The 23,218-nt window shown below is 43.2% G+C and overlaps 1 protein-coding gene across 1 annotated transcript in view; it reads right to left on the reverse strand.

Moving 5' to 3' along the window:
* LRP1 (LDL receptor related protein 1) overlaps positions 1–23,218 on the reverse strand; it is a 463,435-nt gene that overhangs the window by 285,460 nt on the left and 154,757 nt on the right. Inside the window, exons 4-6 of the mRNA XM_068267473.1 lie at positions 18,630–18,749; positions 17,110–17,238; positions 13,833–14,096 (exon numbers count right to left, since the gene is read on the reverse strand). Of these exons, the coding sequence (XP_068123574.1) occupies positions 13,833–14,096; positions 17,110–17,238; positions 18,630–18,749 (513 nt within the window). The remainder of the gene's footprint in view (positions 1–13,832; positions 14,097–17,109; positions 17,239–18,629; positions 18,750–23,218) is intronic.

Genomic DNA, 23,218 nt, shown 5'->3' on the forward strand with positions numbered 1-23,218 from the left:
AAACCAGACCAAATTAGTCTGAGGTCACATTCACAGTGTCACATTGCGGAGCTGCGTTATAAAGTCTTATAACACAGCTTACCACACTGCAATGCTAATCCTATGTGCCGTTCACAGTGCGACATTAACATCTCGTTGAAAAATGTTGTGTTGTGGTAACTCACTGCTTGCAGTGCATTACTTCTAAATGCAGACGCGTTGCGACTTTAACATCGCATTAAACCGCACCGTCCCACTGTTAATATGCCCTGAAGGATCTCTCTCTAAGCTGACACAGTCCGTCATACGGGTAGCCTTCCAAGTAAGTCACCACCACCACACCCCCAAGATGGAGTACCCACCCTTAGGAGTTCTTTTTGGAGTATCCACCCTTAGGAGATCTTTTATAGAGGGTCCTGCGCGGACTTGGAGCACACAATGCGGAAGTTAGGTCAGCGTGGCACTTGGTCACTGGAGCCCAGTGAGACGGTGCAGCTGAGAGTCAGCCAGACGCCTCACGATCGGGGTTGAGCCCGTTAAAACTCAGCGCTTGTTTTTAAAGTCTATACCGCCTGAGGGTTCCATCATAATTTTAATAAATAATGTAATACGGTTTTACACTATGGTGCCTATTGGTATATTCAGAGGTGCATACTGATATGAAGCCATATACTGAGCAGTGAAGAGGAGCAGTTACATTCGTGATAGGCAGGGGGAGGCCTTGGCCTGGAAACACAGCCTAAATGTAAGTACTGAGACGTGACAAAATTAATTGGCTCATCTATGTACCGTATGTCCAAAAAAACTTGTGTCTCGGAGCTGCTCTACATTTCCCATACTGGAATATTTACATGTGTACAAGTCACTCCATTGGCAGCTCTCCGCTCTCGAGGCCACAATAACACACAGTTATGAGCTATTTAAAACATTAGCTTTTAGTCAGACTCCATTATTATCACTTACTCAGTTGCAATGTTTGTTTCTATGTCCCCAAATCCAGTGGCTTTAGGCAAATGCCCTTTTTGTCCCTGTATTAAAGCTGTTCTTGACAGCCTTTTTTGGCCAGAAACATCTGATAATGTTAATAAAAACTTCAAGCTACATGAAAACCTGCTAGATGCTGAACATGATCCTAACTAACATGGACAGGGGAGGTGCACCCTCACTGACCCCACACAAATACACAATTCAGTCTGTCGCCTCAGACACTAGCATGCTTTGCTCTGCTTATGTCTGACATTTCTTTACAAGCATCCAGATTTTTCAGTTCTGTAATTGTATAAAAAAAATTGTACAAATTGGCACCAAAAAACCAAACTCCAGAATCCACATGCCACACTTCAGTGTCTTCTGGGTATCAGAATGCCACATGCTGGTTCCAGACACCACACTCCAGTATCACAGCACCATGGCACGGTATGGTATCAGAATGCCATACTCTGGCATATCCTGCCAAGTCCATTTCCACCGCATTGTCAAATTCACCCTTACCTAACCCCCAACATCGCCAAACTCCTGGCCCATGCTTTAGTCATCTCCCATCTGGACTACTGCAATGCCATCCTTTCTCGGTTTTTCAAGACCAGACTGACTCTCTGCAATCCTGAATGCAGCTGCCAAGTAGGTTCATTCACTTCTTCTGCTGCTCCTCTTCAGCTTCTTCACAAGTCCCTTAGCTGGCTCCCTGCCCCTCTCAGAATCAAATGTAAACTGCTCTGCCTGGCACAGAAATCCATCCACCATGCCTCCCCCTTTATACATCTCGGATCTTATCCAGACTCCGCTCTCTGCACTCCTCCAACACACTACTGATGTCCACACCGTTCATCACATGCTCATTTACCATGCTCCAGGACTTCTCCAGAGCAGCCCCTATACTATGGAATCCCCCCCCCCCCCCGGCCAATCAGGTATGCCCCACCTTTAATTATCTGTTCACCACTGCCTACCTGCCATCTTCATAGCTCCACCCCCCTTCCTTGGACTTACATAATGCATCCCTCTCCCCATCCCCTTAGAGTATAAGCCTATTTAGCATTGCCCTCATCCCTGTGTGCTTTTCTCTGCCACATATGGAGTCATATCGACTCAGTGACTCATCTATTATACTTATATTGTTACATCACTATGTTGTGTACCATTGTTGAATGCTAAAATTCACTCTCAGTTTGGAATGGTTTCAGCTTCTATCTGATACCCTCCCCTCAATGTCAGCTTGACTACTAAGATGAAGCTTGGTCTGTAGAGGAGCGAGAATAGATGTCCCATATATTCACATAGGAGCCTTTAGCCTTGCTGTGCAGTTACAAACCTCTCCTACTGCATTTGGCATTCCGCTTTCATATGGGAGTCTACCAGATCACCTGACACTCCTGAAAATGATTAAAATGCTGCAGGTGTTTGGAAAGCTTTCACAATGCAGAACAACCAGACAATGTTAGCAGCCAAAAAACAGGCTATAAAGGAAAAACAAGGAAAAAAATACAAATTAATAATAATAATAATAATAATAATAATCTGGTCATGATTTAATAGCATTTTATATCACTGTCAGCATCTTTATTTGACTATATGTATAATTTTATGAGTCTGTTGGATTGATCTTACTCTGTGGCTTCTTCCCATTGAAGAATGTATTATTGTAGATCTAAACATGATAAAAAGCTAAATACATGTGAAATAGGAAGCCAGCATCCTACTGAGTGCAGTGAAAAGCCCTCCATCCCCAGCTCTCAGTCAGCCACCCACTGCATACAATTAACTCTACTTCATCATTCACAGTTGAGTCACAGCCTCAGTTTATCTATGTGGCCACTCTACAGCCAGTTCTACAAGCTTAGAAGATGTACTTGAGATCATTACGGAACTACCGCAGGTCTGCGTGCGCCGAGATTTACACAGCTGTCACAAAGATCAAACAGCTACAATGGTCAAATGGTCAATTAAACACAAATGATTAGTGTAAACTCGCAGTTTAAACGCCGGTACGTTTCATGGTTGATAGACATGAGCAAACACGGATTAATGCATAGCCTAGGATGAAGGGCTAGTTACCTCTACATACAGTTTAGAAAATCTGAATTAACAGCTTTAAAGCAGAACTGAAGCCAAACGATGAAGGAATGCAGCCATGCATGTCGCAAAAACACACAAAAGTTCTATCAGTTACAATTTAACCATTTTGTAGAGGTTTCAGGGAGCGCCACATATACTGCACCTATTTAACCACTTCAGGACCACAGTCTTTCTACCCCTTAAGGACCAGGCACTTTTTTTCCATTCAGACCACTGCAGCTTTCACGGTTTATTGCTCGGTCATACAACCTACCACCTAAATGAATTTTACCTCCTTTTCTTGTCACTAATACAGCTTTCTTTTGCTGCTATTTGATTGCTGCTGCGAGTTTTAGTTTTTATTATATTCATCAAAAAAGACATGAATTTTGGCAAAAAAAAAAATGACTTTTTTAACTTGCTGTGCTGACATTTTTCAAATAAAGTAAAATTTCCTATACATTTGAGCACGAAAGTTATTCTGCTACATGTCTTTGATAAAAAAAAACAAACCATTCAGTGTATATTTACTGGATTGGGTAAAAGTTATAGCGTTTACAAACTATGGTGCCAAAAGTGAATTTTCCCATTTTCAAGCATCTCTGACTTTTCTGCGCACCTGTCATGTTTCATGAGGTGCTAAAATTCCAGGATAGTACAAATACCGCCCAAATGACCCCATTTTGGAAAGAAGACATCCCAAAGTATTCAGTGAGAGGCATGGTGAGTTCATAGAAGATTTTATTTTTTGTCACAAGTTAGCGGAAAATGACACTTTCTGACAAAAAAAAGAAAAAAAAAAAGTTTCCATTTCTTCTAACTTGCGACAAAAAAAAAATGAAATCTGCCACGGACTCACTATGCTCCTCTCTGAATACCTTGAAGTGTCTACTTTCCAAAATGGGGTCAGTTGTGGGGTGTGTTCACTGTCCTGGCATTTTGGAGGGTGCCTAATTGTAAGCACCCCTGTAAAGCCTAAAGATGCTCATTGGACTTTTGGCCCCTTAGCGCAGTTAGGCTGCAAAAAAGTGCCACACATGTGGTATTGCCGTACTCAGGAGAAGTAGTATAATGTGTTTTGGGGTGTATTTTTACACATACCCATGCTGGGTGGGAGAAATATCTCCGTAAATGACAATTGTTTTATTTATTTTACACACAATTGTCTATTTATAGAGATATTTCTCCCACTCAGCATGGGTATGTGGAAAAATACACCCCAAAACACATTATACTACTTCTCCTGAGTACGGCGATACCACATGTGTGGCACTTTTTTGCACCCTAACTGCGCTAAGGGGCCCAAAGTTTAATGAGTACCTTTAGGATTTCACAGGTCATTTTGAGAAATTTCGTTTCAAGACTACTCCTCACGCTTTAGGGCCCCTAAAATGCCAGGACAGTATAGGAACCCCACAAATTACCCCATTTTAGAAAGAAGACACCCCAAGGTATTCCGGTAGGAGGATGGTGAGTTCATAGAAGATTTTTTTTTTTGTCACAAATTAGCGGAAATTGATTTTAATTGTTTTTTTTTTCACAAAGTGTCATTTTCCGCTAACTTGTGACAAAAAATAAAATCTTCTATGAACTCACCATACTCCTAACGGAATACCTTGGGGTGTCTTCTTTCTAAAATGGGGTCATTTGTGGGGTTCCTATACTGCCCTGGCATTTTAGGGGCCCTAAACCGTGAGGAGTAGTCTTGAAACCAAATGTCGCAAAATGACCTGTGAAATCCTAAAGGTACTCATTGGACTTTGGGCCTCTTAGCGCACTTAGGGTGCAAAAAAGTACCGCCGTACTCAGGAGAAGTAGTATAATGTGTTTTGGGGTGTATTTTTACACATACCCATGCTGGGTGGGAGAAATATCTCTGTAAATGACAATTGTTTGATTTTTTTTACACACAATTGTCCTTTTACAGAGATATTTCTCCCACCCAGCATGGGTATGTGTAAAAATACACTCCAAAACACAATATACTACTTCTTCTGAGTACGGCGATACCACATGTGTGACACTTTTTTGCAACCTAGGTGCGCTAAGGGGCCTAACGTCCTATTCACAGGTCATTTTGAGGCATTTGGATTCTAGACTACTGCTCACGGTTTAGGGCCCCTAAAATGCCAGGGCAGTATAGGAACCCCACAAGTGACCCCATTTTAGAAAGAAGACACCCCAAGGTATTCTGTTAGGAGTATGGTGAGTTCATAGAAGATTTTTTTTTGTCACAAGTTAGCGGAAAATGACACTTTGTGAAAAAAAAACAATACATATCAATTTCCGCTAACTTGTGACAAAAAATAAAATCTTCTATGAACTCATCATACCCCTAACAGAATACCTTGGGGTGTCTTCTTTCTAAAATGGGGTCACTTGTGGGGTTCCTATACTGCCCTGGCATTTTAGGGGCCCTAAACCGTGAGGAGTAGTCTTGAACCCAAATGTCTCAAAATGACCTGTGAAATCCTAAAGGTACTCATTGGACTTTGGGCCCCTTAGCACAGTTAGGCTGCAAAAAAGTGTCACACATGTGGTATCGCCATACTCAGAAGAAGTAGTATAATGTGTTTTGTGGTGTATTTTTACATATAACCATGCTGGGTGGGAGAAATATCTCTGTAAATGACACATTTTTGATTTTTTTTACACACAATTGTCCATTTACAGAGAGATTTCTCCCACCCAGCATGGGTATGTGTAAAAATACACCACAAAACACATTATACTACTTCTCCTGAGTATGGCGATACCACATGTGTGACACTTTTTTGCAGCCTAGGTGCGCTAAGGGGCCCAACGTCCTATTCACAGGTCATTTTGAGGCATTTGTTTTCTAGACTACTCCTCACGGTTTAGGGCCCCTAAAATGCCAGGGCAGTATAGGAACCCCACAAGTGACCCCATTTTAGAAAGAAGACACCCCAATGTATTCCGTTAGGGGTATGGTGAGTTCATAGAAGATTTTATTTTTTGTCACAAGTTAGTGAAAAATGACACTTTGTGAAAAAAACAATAAAAATCCAATTTCCGCTAACTTTTGACAAAAAATAAAATTTTCTATGAACTCATCATACACCTAACAGAATACCTTGGGGTGTCTTCTTTCTAAAATGGGGTCACTTGTGGGGTTCCTATACTGCCCTGGCATTTTACGGGCCCTAAACTGTGAGTAGTCTGGAAACCAAATTTCTCAAAATGACTGATCAGGGGTATAAGCATCTGCAAATTTTGATGACAGGTGGTCTATGAGGGGGCAAATTTTGTGGAACCGGTCATAAGCAGGGTGGCCTCTTAGATGACAGGATGTTTTGGGCCTGATCTGATGGATAGGAGTGCTAGGGGGGTGACAGGAGGTGATTGATGGGTGTCTCAGGGGGCGGTTAGAGGGGAAAATAGATGCAATCAATGCACTGGGGAGGTGATCGGAAGGGGGTCTGAGGGGGATCTGAGGGTTTGGCCGAGTGATCAGGAGCCCACACGGGGCAAATTAGGGCCTGATCTGATGGGTAGGTGTGCTAGGGGGTGACAGGAGGTGATTGATGGGTGTCTCAAGGTGTGATTAGAGGGGGGAAATAGATGCAAGCAATGCACTAGCGAGGTGATCAGGGCTGGGGTCTGAGGACGTTCTGAGGTGTGGGCGGGTGATTGGGTGCCCGCAAGGGGCAGATTAGGGTCTAATCTAATGGGTAACCGTGACAGGTGGTGATAGGGGGTGATTGATGGGTAATTAGTGGGTGTTTAGAGGAGAGAAGAGATGTAAACACTGCACTTGGGAGGTGATCTGATGTCGGATCTGCGGGCGATCTATTGGTGTGGGTGGGTGATCAGATTGCCCGCAAGGGGCAGGTTAGGGGCTGATTGATGGGTGGCAGTGACAGGGGGTGATTGATGGGTGGCAGTGACAGGGGGTGATTGATAGGTGATTGACAGATGATCAGTGGGTTATTACAGGGAATAACAGATGTAAATATTGCACTGGCGAATTGATAAGGGGGGGTCTGAGGGCAATCTGAGTGTGTGGGCGGGTGATTGGGTGCCCGCAAGGGGCAGATTAGGGTCTAATCTGATGGGTAACAGTGACAGGTGGTGATAGGGGGTGATTGATGGGTGATTGATGGGTAATTAGTGGGTGTTTAGAGGAGAGAAGAGATGTAAACACTGCACTTGGGAGGTGATCTGATGTCGGATCTGCGGGCGATCTATTGGTGTGGGTGGGTGATCAGATTGCCCGCAAGGGGCAGGTTAGGGGCTGATTGATGGGTAGCAGTGACAGGGGGTGATTGACGGGTGATTGACAGGTGATCAGGGGGGATAGATGCATACAGTACACGGGGGGGGGGTCTGGGGGGGGGGGTCTGGGGAGAATCTGAGGGGTGGGGGGTGATCAGGAGGGGGCAGTGGGCAGGGGGGGGGATAAAAAAAAAAATAGCGTTGACAGATAGTGACAGGGAGTGATTGATGGGTGATTAGGGGGGTGACTGGGTGCAAACAGTGGTCTGGGGGGTGGGCAGGGGGGGTCTGAGGGGTGCTGTGGGCGATCAGGGGGCAGGGGGGGGGAAATCAGTGTGCTTTGGTGCAGACTAGGGTGGCTGCAGCCTGCCCTGGTGGTCCCTCGGACACTGGGACCACCAGGGCAGGAGGCAGCCAGTATAATAGGCTTTGTATACATTACAAAGCCTATTATACTATGTACATGCGGCGATCCGGGTGCTAGTAACCCGCCGGCGCTTCCGAACGGCCGGCGGGTTACTACGAGCGGTGGGCGGAGCCAGTCCCCGGCGGCTGATCGCGTCACGAATGACGCGATCGCCGCATAGCCACTCCCGCAGCCGCCCCCGCCGATGGGCGTATTGCGGTCGTTTGGGCCCAGTCTTTGCCGCCGCCCATCGGCTGGGGGCGGTCCTCAAGTGGTTAAACAGTTGATGGACACCTCTCTTTCTCTCTCTGTGGATTCAGAAGCCAGAGGATTAAGTCTTGTACACATGCTAGAGTGAAATCAGCAGAGGCAATTTGGGGTCCCATCCGCCAAGATTGTAGTGTGTGTACAGACACACACACACACACACACACACACACACACACACACACACACACACACACACACACACACACACACACACACAAGATCTGGCATATTGGATCTTTAAAGCACACTTGAAGTGAGAGGGAAATGGAGGAAGAAATATTGATTTCCTTTTAACTATTTAAGGACAACGCTAACTGAAATCTACGCCCTGTTTTGATGGCTACCTGGCTGCCAGGGCGTAGATTTCAATACACGATTTTGCCACTGTCTCCCCACAACAGCTCACTCACTCTGCCGTTTCTATAACGGCAGTGCTGCCCTGTGAGTGGGCCAGGACCCGATTTCATTGGCTCCTGACCCTGTCTATCAACGTAAGCAACTCCCATTGGCTTACATTGATAGGAAGGGTCAGGAGCCAATGAAAGTGGCTCCTGCCCGGCTCACAGGAACTCTGCCGTCATAGAGACGTCGTAGTGGGTGGCTGAGGTGCCCAGTGTGCAGCGTGGATGCCGATTGCGGTGGGTATGTGCGGCGATTCGTGGGTATTCGTGGGTATTCGTCGTTATTCCGCTGTTTCTTGTACCAGCAGCCACTGGTCCTTAAGGGGGCAGAGACCGCTGGTACTTAAAGAGAAACTCCAACCTAGAATTGAACTTTATCCCAATCAGTAGCTAATACCCCGTTTACATGAGAAATATAATGCTTTTCACAAACAGACCATCAGGGGGCGCTGTATGACTGATTTTGTGCTGAAACCCCTCCCACAAGAAGCTCTGAGTACCGCGGTACTTTTGGCAGTTTGTTACAATGTAACAAGGTTCACAGACTGGAATTAGCTGTTTACAGCTGTCTCTAACAGCCAAAACAGCTAGGAGCAGTTACATAACCTGCCCACAGTAAAAATGTCACCATGTAATAAATGTCAGAATGTAAATCGGGGAGAGGAAAGATTTTACAATGAGCAAACACTGACTAAATCATTTATACATAATTATGGTAAAAAATGAAGCACTTTTTTTTACTACATTATTTTCACTGGAGTTCCTCTTTAAGTGGTAAAACAATACCAGTTGTCTGGCTCAAGAAAATGATTTGGGTGCCCCCATAGGCCGCAATGAGAAATATGGCTATAGTGGTCCTTAGTGACTCATTTGGATGCCAGCAATTGCCGGAGCTCAAACTGGGGGGGGGGGGGGGGGGGGGAACAAAAAACAATAAAAACAGTAAATTCAGCAATAGCCAGCGCCCAAATTATGTGTCATCTCGAGCATCGTCATCTCGGAGGAGTAAGAGCATTAACTCTACCCTGGACTTTTAACAGGGTAGTCGTCTTTCTGCTTCACCCTGCGCCGAAATATGGTCCGTTGGACACCTCTTAGCTAGGAGAAAACGCAGGAGAAAAACTTAGTTGCATATGGGCCCCTCTGTTCTGATGACTTTCAAGTTCAAGGCATACAAATAGCAATGCTGTCTCCCCAGACCTTTGGGGTCACTCTCCTTCTCTTTACTCATGACATCAGCAGTGCAGGAAGTATTTTGCACTGTACAAATGGCTTTCCCATCAGATGCCCACTGTAGGGTGTGCACCTGCCTGCTGCTGCTGATAGAAAGAGTAGATGAGTGTCCCAACGTCTAGGAGGACAAGTTTATGATGGTATCAGAGTGTGTGTGTGAGTGTGTGTGAGTGAGTGTGTGAGTGTGCGTGCGTGCATGTGCGTGCGCACACTCGTTTGTGTCCTCGCACACAGAAAGAGAAAAAGCTTGCTGGCAGGGATGGGCTGGTCAGCTGACCAGGCTGCTACTGCCCTGTAACAAAGGAAAAGCCAAAATCAATAATGCAAGTAAATTGCTTATTGATTTTGCTATTCTCCCGAATCATGTAAGACAAAAGAAATACGGTTTTCTTTCAATCTGCTTTGGGGCAAGGACAAATGTGAATAAATTCAAGTAATGTGTATTGCCCTGCATAATACGCTGACGTGATACCAGTCAGCAGGTATTTATTAAATGTACTGAGTAGTTCTGCTTTAAAGGATACCTGAAGAGACATGTGACATTATGAGAACATAAATCTTGTACAGTAGAGCACACTATAAGATAAATGACCTACAGCTGGGAACATCACACTTTGGGAAGGATTTGGAAATACTGGAGGATATCAAGTTAAACAACTGTACTCAAGATCAAGCTGCAGCAGCTAAAGCAAATAACATTTTGTGATGCATAAAACGGGAAATGAAATCGCATGATGCTAGTAGATTACTCCCTCTGATGCCACATCTGGAGCATAGCATACCGTTTTTGGACATGACACTATAGGAAGAATACTAAAATACTAGAACAGGTACAAAGATGGGCAACTAGATTAATCAGAGGGATGGAAGGTCTCACTTATCAAGAAATGTTGGACAAACTGGGTTTATTTAGCTTGGAAAAAGAGATGTGACTTGATTAACACGTATAAATACATCAGAGAGCAAAACAAATGAATGGCAGATGAGCTTTTTGTCCCTAAGCCTGTACAATGGACAAGGGGCATGATCTCCTAGCTCCCAACTGTCCCTCTTTCGGAGGGACAGTCCCTTTTTGGGAGCCTTGTCCCTCTTTCCCCCTCATCTGTCCCTCTTTCAGGACTTTGTCCCTCTTTCTATATAAATATATATATTTCTCTACTAAAAATGTAAAAATGTATTTGATTGACTCTAAACTTTATTCCATCCTTTAAATTGATATATTACTAATTTTAAAATGTTACTATGAAGGAAAAAGAACCAGGATAGAAAGGACTAGTGTGGTTTGAATTATAAAACATATTTTTCTTATTAAATCGTTATGGTATGTGTGACTAGGGGCGTAGTGGGGGCGTGACCAGGGGTGTGGCATGGGCATGGCTTAAGTGTCCCTTCTTCTCATCTCAAAAAGTTGGAAGGTATGTGATCTGTGTATGGAGGAAAAAAAGGCTTTCCTTCTTTTTAGGAGTGGATTCTTTAGCGTTGCAGTGTTTAAAATGTGAAATATATGAAAGGTAAAATCTATACCTGCATTTAAAGGAAGATTGGATTCTTTCCTTGCATTGAAGGACATTTATGGCTATAACTGTTAAGTAATTTCAAGCAGAGTTGATCCAAGCATTTATCTGACTGCCACCTGGAGTAAGGAAGGATTATTTTCCTTTTAAAGGGACCCTCGCCGTCTCCCTCCGATCCTCCTGGCCCCGCCGGCAGCAACTTCCTGTTTTGGTGACAGGAGCTGACAGGCTGGGGACGCGAGTGATTCTTCGCGTTCCTGGCCACAATAGCGCCATCTATGCTGCTATAGCATATATCATATACCATATAGCAGCATAGAGGGTGCTAATGTGTCTGGGAACGCGAAGAATCACTCGCGTCCCCAGCCTGTCAGCTCCTGTCACCGAAACAGGAAGTGGCTGCTGGCAGGGCCAGGAGGATCGGAGGGAGACGGCGAGGGCACCGGACAGCTGCAGGGGGCTATTGGAAGCCCTAGGTGAGAAAAACTCATTTTTTTTGTTTGACTTAAGTGTCCCTTTAAGGGTTAAATGGCCAAGCCGATGTGTAATTTGGACCTACCATGTGGCTGCCAATATCCTAATTTTGGCTATATAATAGAGTAGGCATTGATTCGTAGAAGTCATGATTGTGGAGATCTCAGAGTTCAAAAACAGAGGCAGTGCCAGCAAGAATGCCGCCAGCCAGGCTCTGTAAGTAACACCAGCAGGAGGGGAGGAAAAGCTATCCCTACAGAGTACATAGTCAGTCACGCCCCCTATGAGTAGCGTAACGTGATGGCAGCATCGAGAGGGAGGGGAGAAAGTATCTGTACTGAGGCAGCATGGGCCACCTGAAGAGCTTGGGTCCAGTCGTGATTGTGACCGTAGGCCCAACACCACCATTTGTAGAGCTTTTTTTGCTTTCCCCTGGATCAACTGGAATATGTGAAAGTGCTGAAATATACCTAATTTTTACTTTTTTTTTTCCTCCTGGTTGAATTGATGGATGGATGTCCTTTTTTAAACCAAACAATGTAACTATGTCATGCTGTAATTATATTTAAATCTATTTGCAGTGTGTGACCGGAACCACATTCCGATCAGAGAGGAATCCATCTTTTGGGCAGGTCTGCTGTCCATCCTTAACCACCCTGGCATTCTATTGATTGCACCAGGGTGGCGGCGCAGCGGTATTTTTTTTTGTTTTTTGTTAAATCATGTAGCTAGCCTAGCGCTAGCTACATGATAGCCGCTGAGCAGTGGCATCCCCCCGCCCCTTCCGATCGCCTCCAGCGATCAGAGCAAACAGGAAATCCCGTTCAGAACAGGATTTCCTGTTTGGCTTCCCCAGTCGCCATGGCGACGATCGTGATGACGTTGTGATATCAGAGGGAGTCCCAATCCACCCGTCAGCGCTGCCTGGCACTGATTGGCCAGGCTGCGCAGGGGTCTCGGTGGGGGGGGGGGCAGCGTGTTACGCGTCAGGTAGCAGCGGATTGGTGGCAATCGGCGGAGATCGTACATAGCACGCAGCTAGCAAAGTGCTAGCTGCGTGTTTAAAAAAAATTAAGGTGGTTAAAAAGGAGCGGTCAGCCATACTATCTTAGAAAAAAAAAACACATATATAAGTAGATAAATACTTGCTCTACTTACATAACATATGTATTGCACAGTCAACATTTTGATTTTTTTGTACAGTAAAAAAGAAAACCCTTCTTAGCATTTCCCATTTTAAGTGTGGCTATTTTGAAGCCAATCCTGATATAATTTCCTGCCCGACTCTCCTCTGCCTGCTTTGCCTTCCCTTCAATAAAGAAAGTGCATTGTCTCAGCATGATAAATGTTGGCCAATCAGAGAGGAACAGCCAATCAGGCTGTATTAGTTAAGTCTGAGGGGAAGTACAGAAGCAAAGAAGGACAACCCAGCATGTCCTGCAACTTCCTTTTTGTGTACAAAATTTTGTGTGTACCAAAGAAGAGTCAGGTAAACTGGGGAATGATCATTTATCAACAAGACAAGTAATAGTGATTTTAACTTTTGGATTGCCTGGTTAGCATCCTTATTACTTGTTTACCAGATAAAAATAAAGAATTGATTTTTGATTTTAAGCCGACAGTTACACTTTAAGCTTTAACATCCCTTCTCACTGGAGCTGCTCTCTTCTGTGTTTAAAACTCAACTAGTCCCTAAATTCAACAGTGCAAATTTTAATAGCAATCAGGCTTATATAGTAAGTGAATATAAACAGTGTATAGAAGCAGATTGGTAGACTAAACTTTATCATTGGAGAAAGGTGCTTGTCAGGCTGTGCTCTGTACAATCAGCTGGTGGGTCCATGAGTAGTGACTATGTATCTCCCAAAGTAGGAAAAACAATAAAAAGCAGACTATACTTCTCAGTATTCCAGCTACATAATCAAATTGCTGTTTTGTTGTAGAGCAGGTCTTACCTTTAACATGAACTACTGATTAAACACTAATTGGCACCACAGTACCCAAAAGTATTGACTCACTTATCAAGATATCCAAAACACATATTTTCCACATTGCCCCAACAGTAGTGGTCATTTTCCACGGCAAACTGGTGGCAATTTCAGGGCTCCATGCAGTATTAGTAACTGTTAAAATCAGGTACTGAAGAATACCGTATATTCTGAAGGCTAATGCAAGGCATTTGCACAGATACACACAAAACGGCAATCATTTTGAGAAATGAATAAGCAGTGGAGCTCAGAAATGAAAACACAGGTGTGAACTTACGGTGCAGGCTCAGGGAGATGTTAATGGTCCTCTCTTCTACAAAGCCCTTCAGGTTGGGGATCTTGGCACAGTTCAAGGTGGTTTGTGCAGGGCTGTCCCCCATATGAATCCAGCACACAGTCTCCTCTGCGTAGTTAAAATCCATAGCTGTGGTCTGCTTGGTGCTTGTAGGATTAATAGTTGGTACAGGTAATCCATTTAAATATGTGGCCAGGATGTTTTGGGTGCTCGCAATCAGCAAGACAGTAGGTCTATCAACTGGTTCTAAATGGGAAAATATAAAATAAAACTATGTAAATTACAGCAACAATCAATCACTATAAAAGAACTCCAAACAGCAAATGTAGAAGAACCTCAAACAGCAAATGATTAGCACATGTACAGTGCTGCCCATAATTATTCATATCCCTGGCAAATTTTGACTTAAAGAGAACCCGAGGTGGGAATTACTTTTACTATTGGGGCACAGAGGCTGGTTGTGCGCACTAAGACCAGCCTCTGTTGCCCCATCGTGTGTCTCCATGTCCCCCCTGCTCGCCGCTATACCCCCCGCATTGCTGGCGACACGCAGCGTGTCGCCAGCTCAATGTTTACCTTGCGCTGTCAGTCAGCGCTGCTCCCCTGCCTCCTCCGCATCGGCGCACCCGCCCGTGTCCCTTCCCTCCGGCTGATAGGAGGGAAGTGACGCGGCGGGTGGCGCCGATGCGGAGGAGGCGGGGGAGCGGCGCTGACTGACAGCGCAAGGTAAACATTGAGCTGGCGACACAGCCAGCAATGCGGGGGGTATAGCGGCGAGCAGGGGGGACATGGAGGCACACGATGGGGCAACAGAGGCTGGTCTTAGTGCGCACAACCAGCCTCTGTGCCCCAATAGTAAAAGTAATTCCCACCTCGGGTTCTCTTTAAGCGCCAACAAGACGCCCTTGTTGGCGCCTCTGTATACAAATTTGCAAACAGTCTAGTCCACCCTTGGTGGTGGGATGTATTCCCATTTTTTCCCATCTACAGAGAGTGACTTCTTAAACCTGAGTGGGGTCAGGTTCTAATTCTCCCCACCTGCCTTGCCAGTGGTTGCCCGAGTGGTAACCCGTGTTTGTGAGTATAAATCTTGATAATCTTTGTTCAATTTACCAAATCGACTTGAAATACTACAACATATTGGGCTCTCTGTTTGTTGTTCTTCATTTCAAATTTGTACTTAAAGTTACTTTTCTTCAACCTGCAAGTAATTTTTGGATGAGAAAGGACATATGTGTCTCCCAAAAGATAAGACGATGTACAAGATGCATTATTGTGGAAAAAAACATTTCTCAGATTTTATTTACATTTGAGCAGAAAGTGTCCAGTCCAAAATTATTCATACCCCTCTCAGTAATCAATAGAAAAGCCTTTATTGGCAATTGCAGCAATCAAATGCTTCCTATAATTGCAGACCAGCTTTTTGCATGTCTCCACAGGTATTTTTGCCCATTCGTCTTTAGCAATGAGCTCTACATTTTTCAGGTTGAAGGGTCTTCTTGCCATCACCCTGATCTTTAGCTTACGCCACAGATTCTTAATTGGAATTAAGTCAGGACTCTGGCTGGGCCACTCCAAAACGTTAATGTTGTTGTCTGCTAACCATTTCTTCATCACTTTTGCGGTGTGTTTTGGGTCATTGTCATGCTGAAATGTTCACTGGTTCCCAAGGCCAAGTTTCTCTGCAGATTGCCTGATGTTGTCATTGAGAATCCTCATGTTTTGCTCTTTTTCATGGTGCCGTTTACTGTGAGTAGGTTCCCTAGTCCATTGGCTGAAAAACACCCCAAAGCATTAGGTTCCTGCCACCATGTTTGACAGTGGGCATAGTGTTATTTGGGTTGAAGGCTTCTCCTTTTTTACACCAAATGTAGGAAACATCATTATGACCACACAATTCAATTTTTGTTTCATCAGACCAGAACACAGAAGACCAGAAGTCTTCTTCTTTGTCCAGATGAAAATTTGCAAAGGCCAAGCAAGCTTTTGTTTGCCTTATCTGGAGAAGTGGTGTCCTCCTTGGTCTGCATCAGTGGAACCCAGCAGTGTGCAGTGTCCATTGGATTGTCTGCCTAGAGACATTGCCACCAGCTGTGCCCAGATTCACCAGGATGACCTTGGTGGTGATCCTTGGATTCTTTTTGACCTCTCTCACTATCTTCCTGGCCAGCATAGGTATCACTTTTGGCCACGTCCTCTGAGATTTTCCAGAGTGCGGAACATCTTGTATTTTTTAATAATACTTTGCACTATAGCCACTGGAACCGGAAAACATTTAGAAATGGCATTGTAGCCCTTTCCTTACTTGTGAGCAGCCACAATGCGCAACCACAGGTCCTCAATGAGCTTCTTTGTCTTAGCCCTGACTGTCCACAAACCAACTGCATAGAGCTGCTGTTTTTCACCTGTTGAGTTGATTAAAACAGCTGTTCCCAATTAATCAGGGTAATTAGGATGTTTTAGAACAGCTTGGACTATTTGGAATGGAATAGATCTTTGGATTTTTCCACAGATTGTGACAGTTTGTGAAGGGTATGAATAATTTTGTAATGGACATTTTTTGCTCAATTGTAAATAATAGCTGAGAAATGTTTTTTTTCCCACAATAATGCCTCTTGTACATTGTCTTATTCTCTTTTGGGAGACACTTATGTCATTTCCTGTCAAAACATTTATTGCTGGTTGAATAAAAGTAACTGTAATCAAAATTTGCCAGGGATATGAATAATTATGGGCAGCACTCTATATCTAAAGTTGCCCATTAAAAGGAACCTGAGGTGAGAGGGATATGGAGGCTGACCTGTTTGTTTCCTTTTAAACAATGCACATTGCCTGGCTGTCCTGTTGATGCTCTGCCTCTAATACTTTAAGCCATAGACACTGAACAAGCATGCTGTACAGATGTCTATGACACATATGACAAGATTAGGTGCATGCTTGTTTCAGGTGTGATTTAGACCCTACTGACCAGAAAGATCAGCAGCACTGTCAGGCAACCGGTATTGTTTAAAAGGAAATAAATATGGAAGCTTCCATAGGTCTCTCACCTTAGGTTTCTTTTAATGATCCAATTTCCTGGAACGATCTACTTCCCGATTTGATTGTGCTGATTAATCATTCGAGCCCACCAACAGAAGAGAAAATGACAACAAATCTGACCAGACTAATAGAATCGTTAGGAAATTTGTATCCACAGAACGATTTGCTGGAGCTATCTGTAATGGGCTCAGTGTGAAAGGCATAAGCAAGCAATAATTACCATTCTTAGCCTTGCAGGACTTGTTGTCAGGTTGTAGCAGATAACCTTCCACACATCTACAAATATACGATCCTTCAGTATTCTGGCAGGTCTGGCTACAAGTTCCATAGAGAACACATTCATCAAAGTCTGTAAAAAAAAATGTTATTATGTGCATTAAGATCATACAAACCAAAATAATCAAGGGACATGTTCAATAAGCAGTGGAATATAAGAAATGGACACGGTCAATGATTATCTAAAAAGGTCCATTGGCAGGTTTTCCATGTAAAAACATGCTGTCTGGCTATCGGCCGAGATGCATTTCTACTCTATGAAGAAGGGAGGAGGACCGCAGTGAGCTGCTAACACCTGCAGTAAGGCTGGGGCCACATTTGCCAAGTATGAAAAACTGTCCACGTAAACTGACAGCGTTTTTGGCAGACACTAGGTTTTCCAACATGTCCAATCACCAATGAGCAGTCAGTAGGTATCAGCAGACACATGTACACTCCTTGAAAAGGTATTTGAAATGATCACAAATAACTGTTTTAGGAGATGTAAGGGGAACGTATGTATGAGCCTAAAGACTGGACAACTTGGGTTTTTTACTGTCAATTTATCTATTGGGGAAGATTTTGCCTCACTTCCCGTTTCTGTAATCTTCATGGGGCTTTGTGGCATCAAGAACTACCTGGAAGAACCTGGAGACAGGAAGTGAGTGACAGCAATAAAAAAATAGTTGGGAATTTTAATTCTTCTCCACTCTACATTTCTACTTTTTGCTGTCTGTTATTCTTCAAGAGATTTCTGTAGGTTCTGTCTAGACAGGAAGCAATGGAAATTTTCAAAGATGGGGACTAGTGATGGTCAGGTCTAGAAGAACTCTTGGAGAAGCATGTGATTTGCTTGATCAGCTTAAAGACTTCAAAAGATCTAATTCCCTGACCCCTGTGATCACATCCTGCTTAAACACATGATCATGATTAGCAAATCAGAGACCTATCGATCACCTGACCAAACTTATTATATGCAAATTTATTAGTTCTCCTAGACAAGACCATCACTAATAGGGACACAAGGCTGAAATAAAGATACTAAAGATATTCAGAACTGGAAGTTATTATTTTTTCCTGGTCTTTGGGCTGCAGCTATATGCTTCTCTTTCATACACAATTAATGCAGTATCTATTTTCTATAGGTGTAAACGTTTATATTTTCTCCTGAACTGATCTGCCTGTATAATGAAGCTGATACACAATCCTGTGACCGTTTGGAACAGTTTGTACATTCTCAGTTCCACCTCAGTATTTTGGCACTTCTCCCACATATGACTAACTGAATTTCTCACTCTAAAATAAAGACAGTTTTCACAATTTGCTCTTTTCTTTTGTGCTTTTTTTCTCCTCTTAAAAAGCAGATCTCAGCATTACAGTCTTTCTCACCATTTTACTCTTACTTTTCAGATTGGTCTTATTATGCAATTAAAGCCCTGCAGAGCAGACTCACGGGCTTGTTGTGTAAATACAATACTGACTGACCCTTGCAGGTCTTGCCGTCCTCAGCGAGCTGGAAGGAGCTGTTGCAGTAACACACTGGCCCGGTCATGGTCCTTGCACAGTGATGCTGACATCCCGCTATTGTACAGTTGTGTGCATATTCTGCAATACAAAAATATATACAGAGCGTTATTAAAAAGCCCACAGATTAGTCTGCTGTACAGATTTTCTGTCTGGAAACACTGATGAGGTAACCATGCTACTATGCGATATATATATAGCAAACACTGCTAAAACAAAGGTCAACTAAACCCACAACTGGACAAGACAACATCTATCAGCAGTTATGTTAAAACGGTTTATCAGGGGACAGATTGCCTGTTTCATGGGCCAGATGTGATTCTATGTGGAGATCTACATCCATAAGCATATACGGATAGCTCCCAGTTAGTAATCTAATCTGAGAGGGGATCTTTAACTAGGGATGACTGATGAGATGCAAATATTTCTGAGTTCATGCAGATTTATGGAAAATGTTATGCAAAAATATGCAGCTTTAAAATGGACCAATCAAATTAAACCTGGGTGGGACTTAGTTGGTCCATTTTCAAGCTGCATATATTTGCATAAAACTGCATGAACTTGGAAATATTTGATCTCATTAATCATCCCCATCTATAACTGCCACACACATAGATTGTTTATAGATTTCAGTGCAGCGTTGCACTGTCCGATGCAGGGCAACACTATGGGGCAGGCGAACTGATGCTGCTACCGATCTGCTGCTGATCGATTATCTTCCTTCCGGCGTGATCAAACGTTTGGACCAATTTTGGTCAAAAATCCATTAGATGATCGATTGTTCCGGCAGGCATCGGAGTCGATATCTAGTAGATTAAATCAGAGTGATCAAATCAACCGGATACCGATGTGAAAAATGGATAAGTGTATGGCCACCTTAAGATTTAACTGAGATCAGGAAGTTAGTGGAAGGAAAAATTACCAATCACAAAGTTTTTTTTCTCTATTTTTTTCTAAAATGCTCAATTTCAAATGTAATAAATCTATTTTACATTAATCCACAGAATTATCTAGTTTTGGGTTTAGCTGATCTACCTGCAACAAATGGATTGTGAACAATGGTGGTTAAAGGTTCATACACACCTACCAACTATCTGTCCAACTATCTACCAAACTTGTCTGTTAAGCCCAATACAACTTTTTGAAACAACAACAAAAAAAAAGTATGTTGCTATGGTTCAAACAGCTGATCAGACTGATAAGAAGTCAATCCAACTGTTGGATTGACTTCTTATCAGTCTCATCAGATTTTTGAACCATAGCAAAATACCTTTTTTTGTTGTTTCAACTTGTTTCACAACAAAAGCTGTTTGATAATTGTGCTGCATAAAAGCCCGCAGTTGAGCGTGTGAATGGGGCTTAACAGACAAGTTTGGCAGATAGTTGGTAGGTGTGTGTATGAACCTTTATGCTGGGCATACACGTCTTGATTTTGCCGCTCGATTCTCCCACCGATTGATTCCCCTGCTCGATATCTTCTGCTCGTTTTTCTTATCTTTTTCCATGGACCTCAATGCGGAATTGAGCGGCGAAGCGATCGGGCGGGAGATCAGACATGTCTGAAATTATCTATGGAGCCATCTAGATGGCTCAGAATCGAGCTGTGTATTCCCAGCATTATGAAGTGACCAACCACCCTGTAAATGTGGGTGCACTTAAAGTGGAACGGTCTGGGAACCTCGTTGCATTGTGGGAAATAACAGCTTTCTCCAACTGCCAAGCAAGCCGGACCTCCTTCTGTGCATAGAACTCTCAGTAACAAACATTCCAAACAGATCACCTGGCAGGACTAAAGATGTCACTACCAGTGATACACTGCAGAATGTAGATCAGGGTGAGGAAAGATTTTGCAATGGGCAAACAATGACTAAAATAATCTAAATATGAATACTGTAACAATAAGCAACTTTATTAACTATGTTATTCTCACTACAGTTCCTCTTTAATGATGAGCCTAGAGCAGGAAGTGAAGAGCATCTCACAGCACGCCCAATCACACTTCACTGAGCGCTAAGCAGCACTGTTGGGATGTATATGGATGGAGTAGTGTCTGATGGTAAACCGCTGGATAAAGTATGCGACTCTCAAATGTATAATGAAGCAGCCATCTACATCACTGTAATGCTGCTTAAAAGGATTCAACAAGCAAATTTTATTACTGATTTATAAAGCGCCAGCATATTCTGTGGCGCTGTACAAAGTAAGAAACAAACATGGGATACAAAATACTACAGATTTTGGTGTATACCAAATATAGACACTGGAATAAAATACAGAATTGGTAATTACAGTGACAAATGTAACATGGTGAATAAAATGTATAACAAATTGCAAGACACAAAAGGGTGAGAGAGCCCTGCCCTTGATATTAATGGATGCCGGGTCTCAGTCACATCAGAAGGTGGATGGACACTGTGTAGAATTAAAAACAATAGTGCACACACCAGGCAGGGGCCCCGGGAACTATGTACACTGTGGACACTGTGTAGATACACCTATCAAGCTAAACTCCCCTCTACACCATTCAATTCCAGGTTCAATCGATGGAATTCAATTGGATGGAATTCGATTAGATCTATTAAATCCGACATGTCCGATTGGGACCTGATTGATCGTGTGATCGATTTGCATTGAAAACTAGCCAAAATCGATCACACAATCAACCAAATCCCAATCGGACATGTCGGATTTAATCGATCTAATCGAATTTGATCCAATCAAATTCGATCAATCGCACCTGGAATTGAATGGTGTAGAGGAGGCTTTAAGTATGATGTGCTAAACCCAAGTTCTAACAAAAACAACTTATTTTTAGGTTTTGGGAAGACAGGGGAAGAGTTAGAACCTCTATTAGGGTTAAGGGAGGTGGACAACATGTTGATATGTGTGATAAGCGCACTGTTTAACATGACTATATTTCAACTAACAACAACATGATCTTCTAAGGTGAATATATGACACAAATATCTAATAAGAACTGGCTCATATGGAAGCTTGCCTCATGGAAGAACCTATACTTCAGCTTTGTGTGAAGAGAGTTTGTTCAATATCATGGTTACTGGAAACTACTCGCACTCGCAATGTTATTCAAGATCACAGTCATCACCCCATCATTATCACATAACAAGTATGTTACGACATTCCATGTCGTTTTTAGAAAGCACAGCAACACATATTCCTCGAGTAGTCAGGTGCTTAGTTTAGGATGCTGGAGATTATTCCAGGGCTGTGGAGTCAGTACAAAAATCATCCAACTCCAGTTCCTCCATTTATGAAACCTTCGACTCCAGGTACCCAAGATGGCTCTGACTCCACAGCCCTGGATTATTCCAAGGATAAAGCTGGAAGAGTCAAAATGCAGCCAGCACATCAGGGGTTAAACAGCCTACAATGTATGCCTTAAAGTGAACCAAAGGCTGCCATATTTATATATTTTTCAATAATACCACTTCCCTGACATATTACACGCATGACACAAGTTACCGGTATGTGGCCAATCCAGTCAGATTTGAGACAGAGCACCTGATCTGCATGCTTGTTCAGGGTCTATGCCTAAAAGTTTTAGAGACACAGCATCAGAGGGACAGCCAGGCAACTTGCATTGTTTAAAAGGAAATACATATGGCAGCCTCCATATCACTACCACCTCAAGTTCCAACTGCTCCATAAATACACACACCCGTGTTTCAGGTCCACATGGGATTCCCTTCATCAAGATGAACAAACAAAGCATTGTCTATACCTCCTGATAAAGGCATCGGTGAGTGTATTGTAAATATAGATCACCTGATTTAAGCAACAAACCCTGGATCGTTTAGTCCTTCCTGTGCCTTTTTCTAGCTTTCTGGCAATTTTTATTGGACTTCGCCTCTAATTGGCTAATTTCTAACCCAACAACTGTTACATAATCGCTTCTTCCACAGCACAGTGGCACAGTATGGTCTGATCAGTTTAAGAGCCTCCGGTTTTTCGTTTCCAGATGAATTAGAGACAGATTTCCTTACAACCAGCTCTTTACCTTGCTTTCCAAGAAAGGTATCTTGTCACAGTCAGGCGTCACCTATACCACTGGCTATCACATGCGGCTTTCACCATTTCATGCTTAGACCTCAGGGTTTATTTATCTTGTCCTGGCAGGTAACCCGTCATAAATGAGGCAGTCACCAGCAGCAGGAAGGAAATGCCTTCATCATGTCTAGATCTCAGTGTACACAGAACATAAATCTTCCCTGGGTCTATTTACCTAGTATTTCACATGCAGGGAAGCTAATTGGACAGATTAATTATTATGTGCAGTGATCCCATAAAGTGTGGCCGTTGCACAGCTATGCCGCACGTTCCAAAACAGCACCGCCACAAAGATGGATCTGCTAAGGATTCTGGGAAAAGCAAAACAACTGTGCCCTCTTCCACAAACACAAGAGCCATTAAGCTGAACATTATGTTCTTGCACAAGCTTTTCACATGCAGGAATATGAAACCCCATCATGGACAAGATTGTGTGCTGTAATTGGCGTCACAACTTAAGTGGGTTCAGTACGTTGTGAAAA

Source organism: Hyperolius riggenbachi, chromosome 2, assembly GCF_040937935.1.
Source record: "Hyperolius riggenbachi isolate aHypRig1 chromosome 2, aHypRig1.pri, whole genome shotgun sequence".
NCBI classification, from domain to species: Eukaryota; Metazoa; Chordata; class Amphibia; order Anura; family Hyperoliidae; genus Hyperolius; species Hyperolius riggenbachi.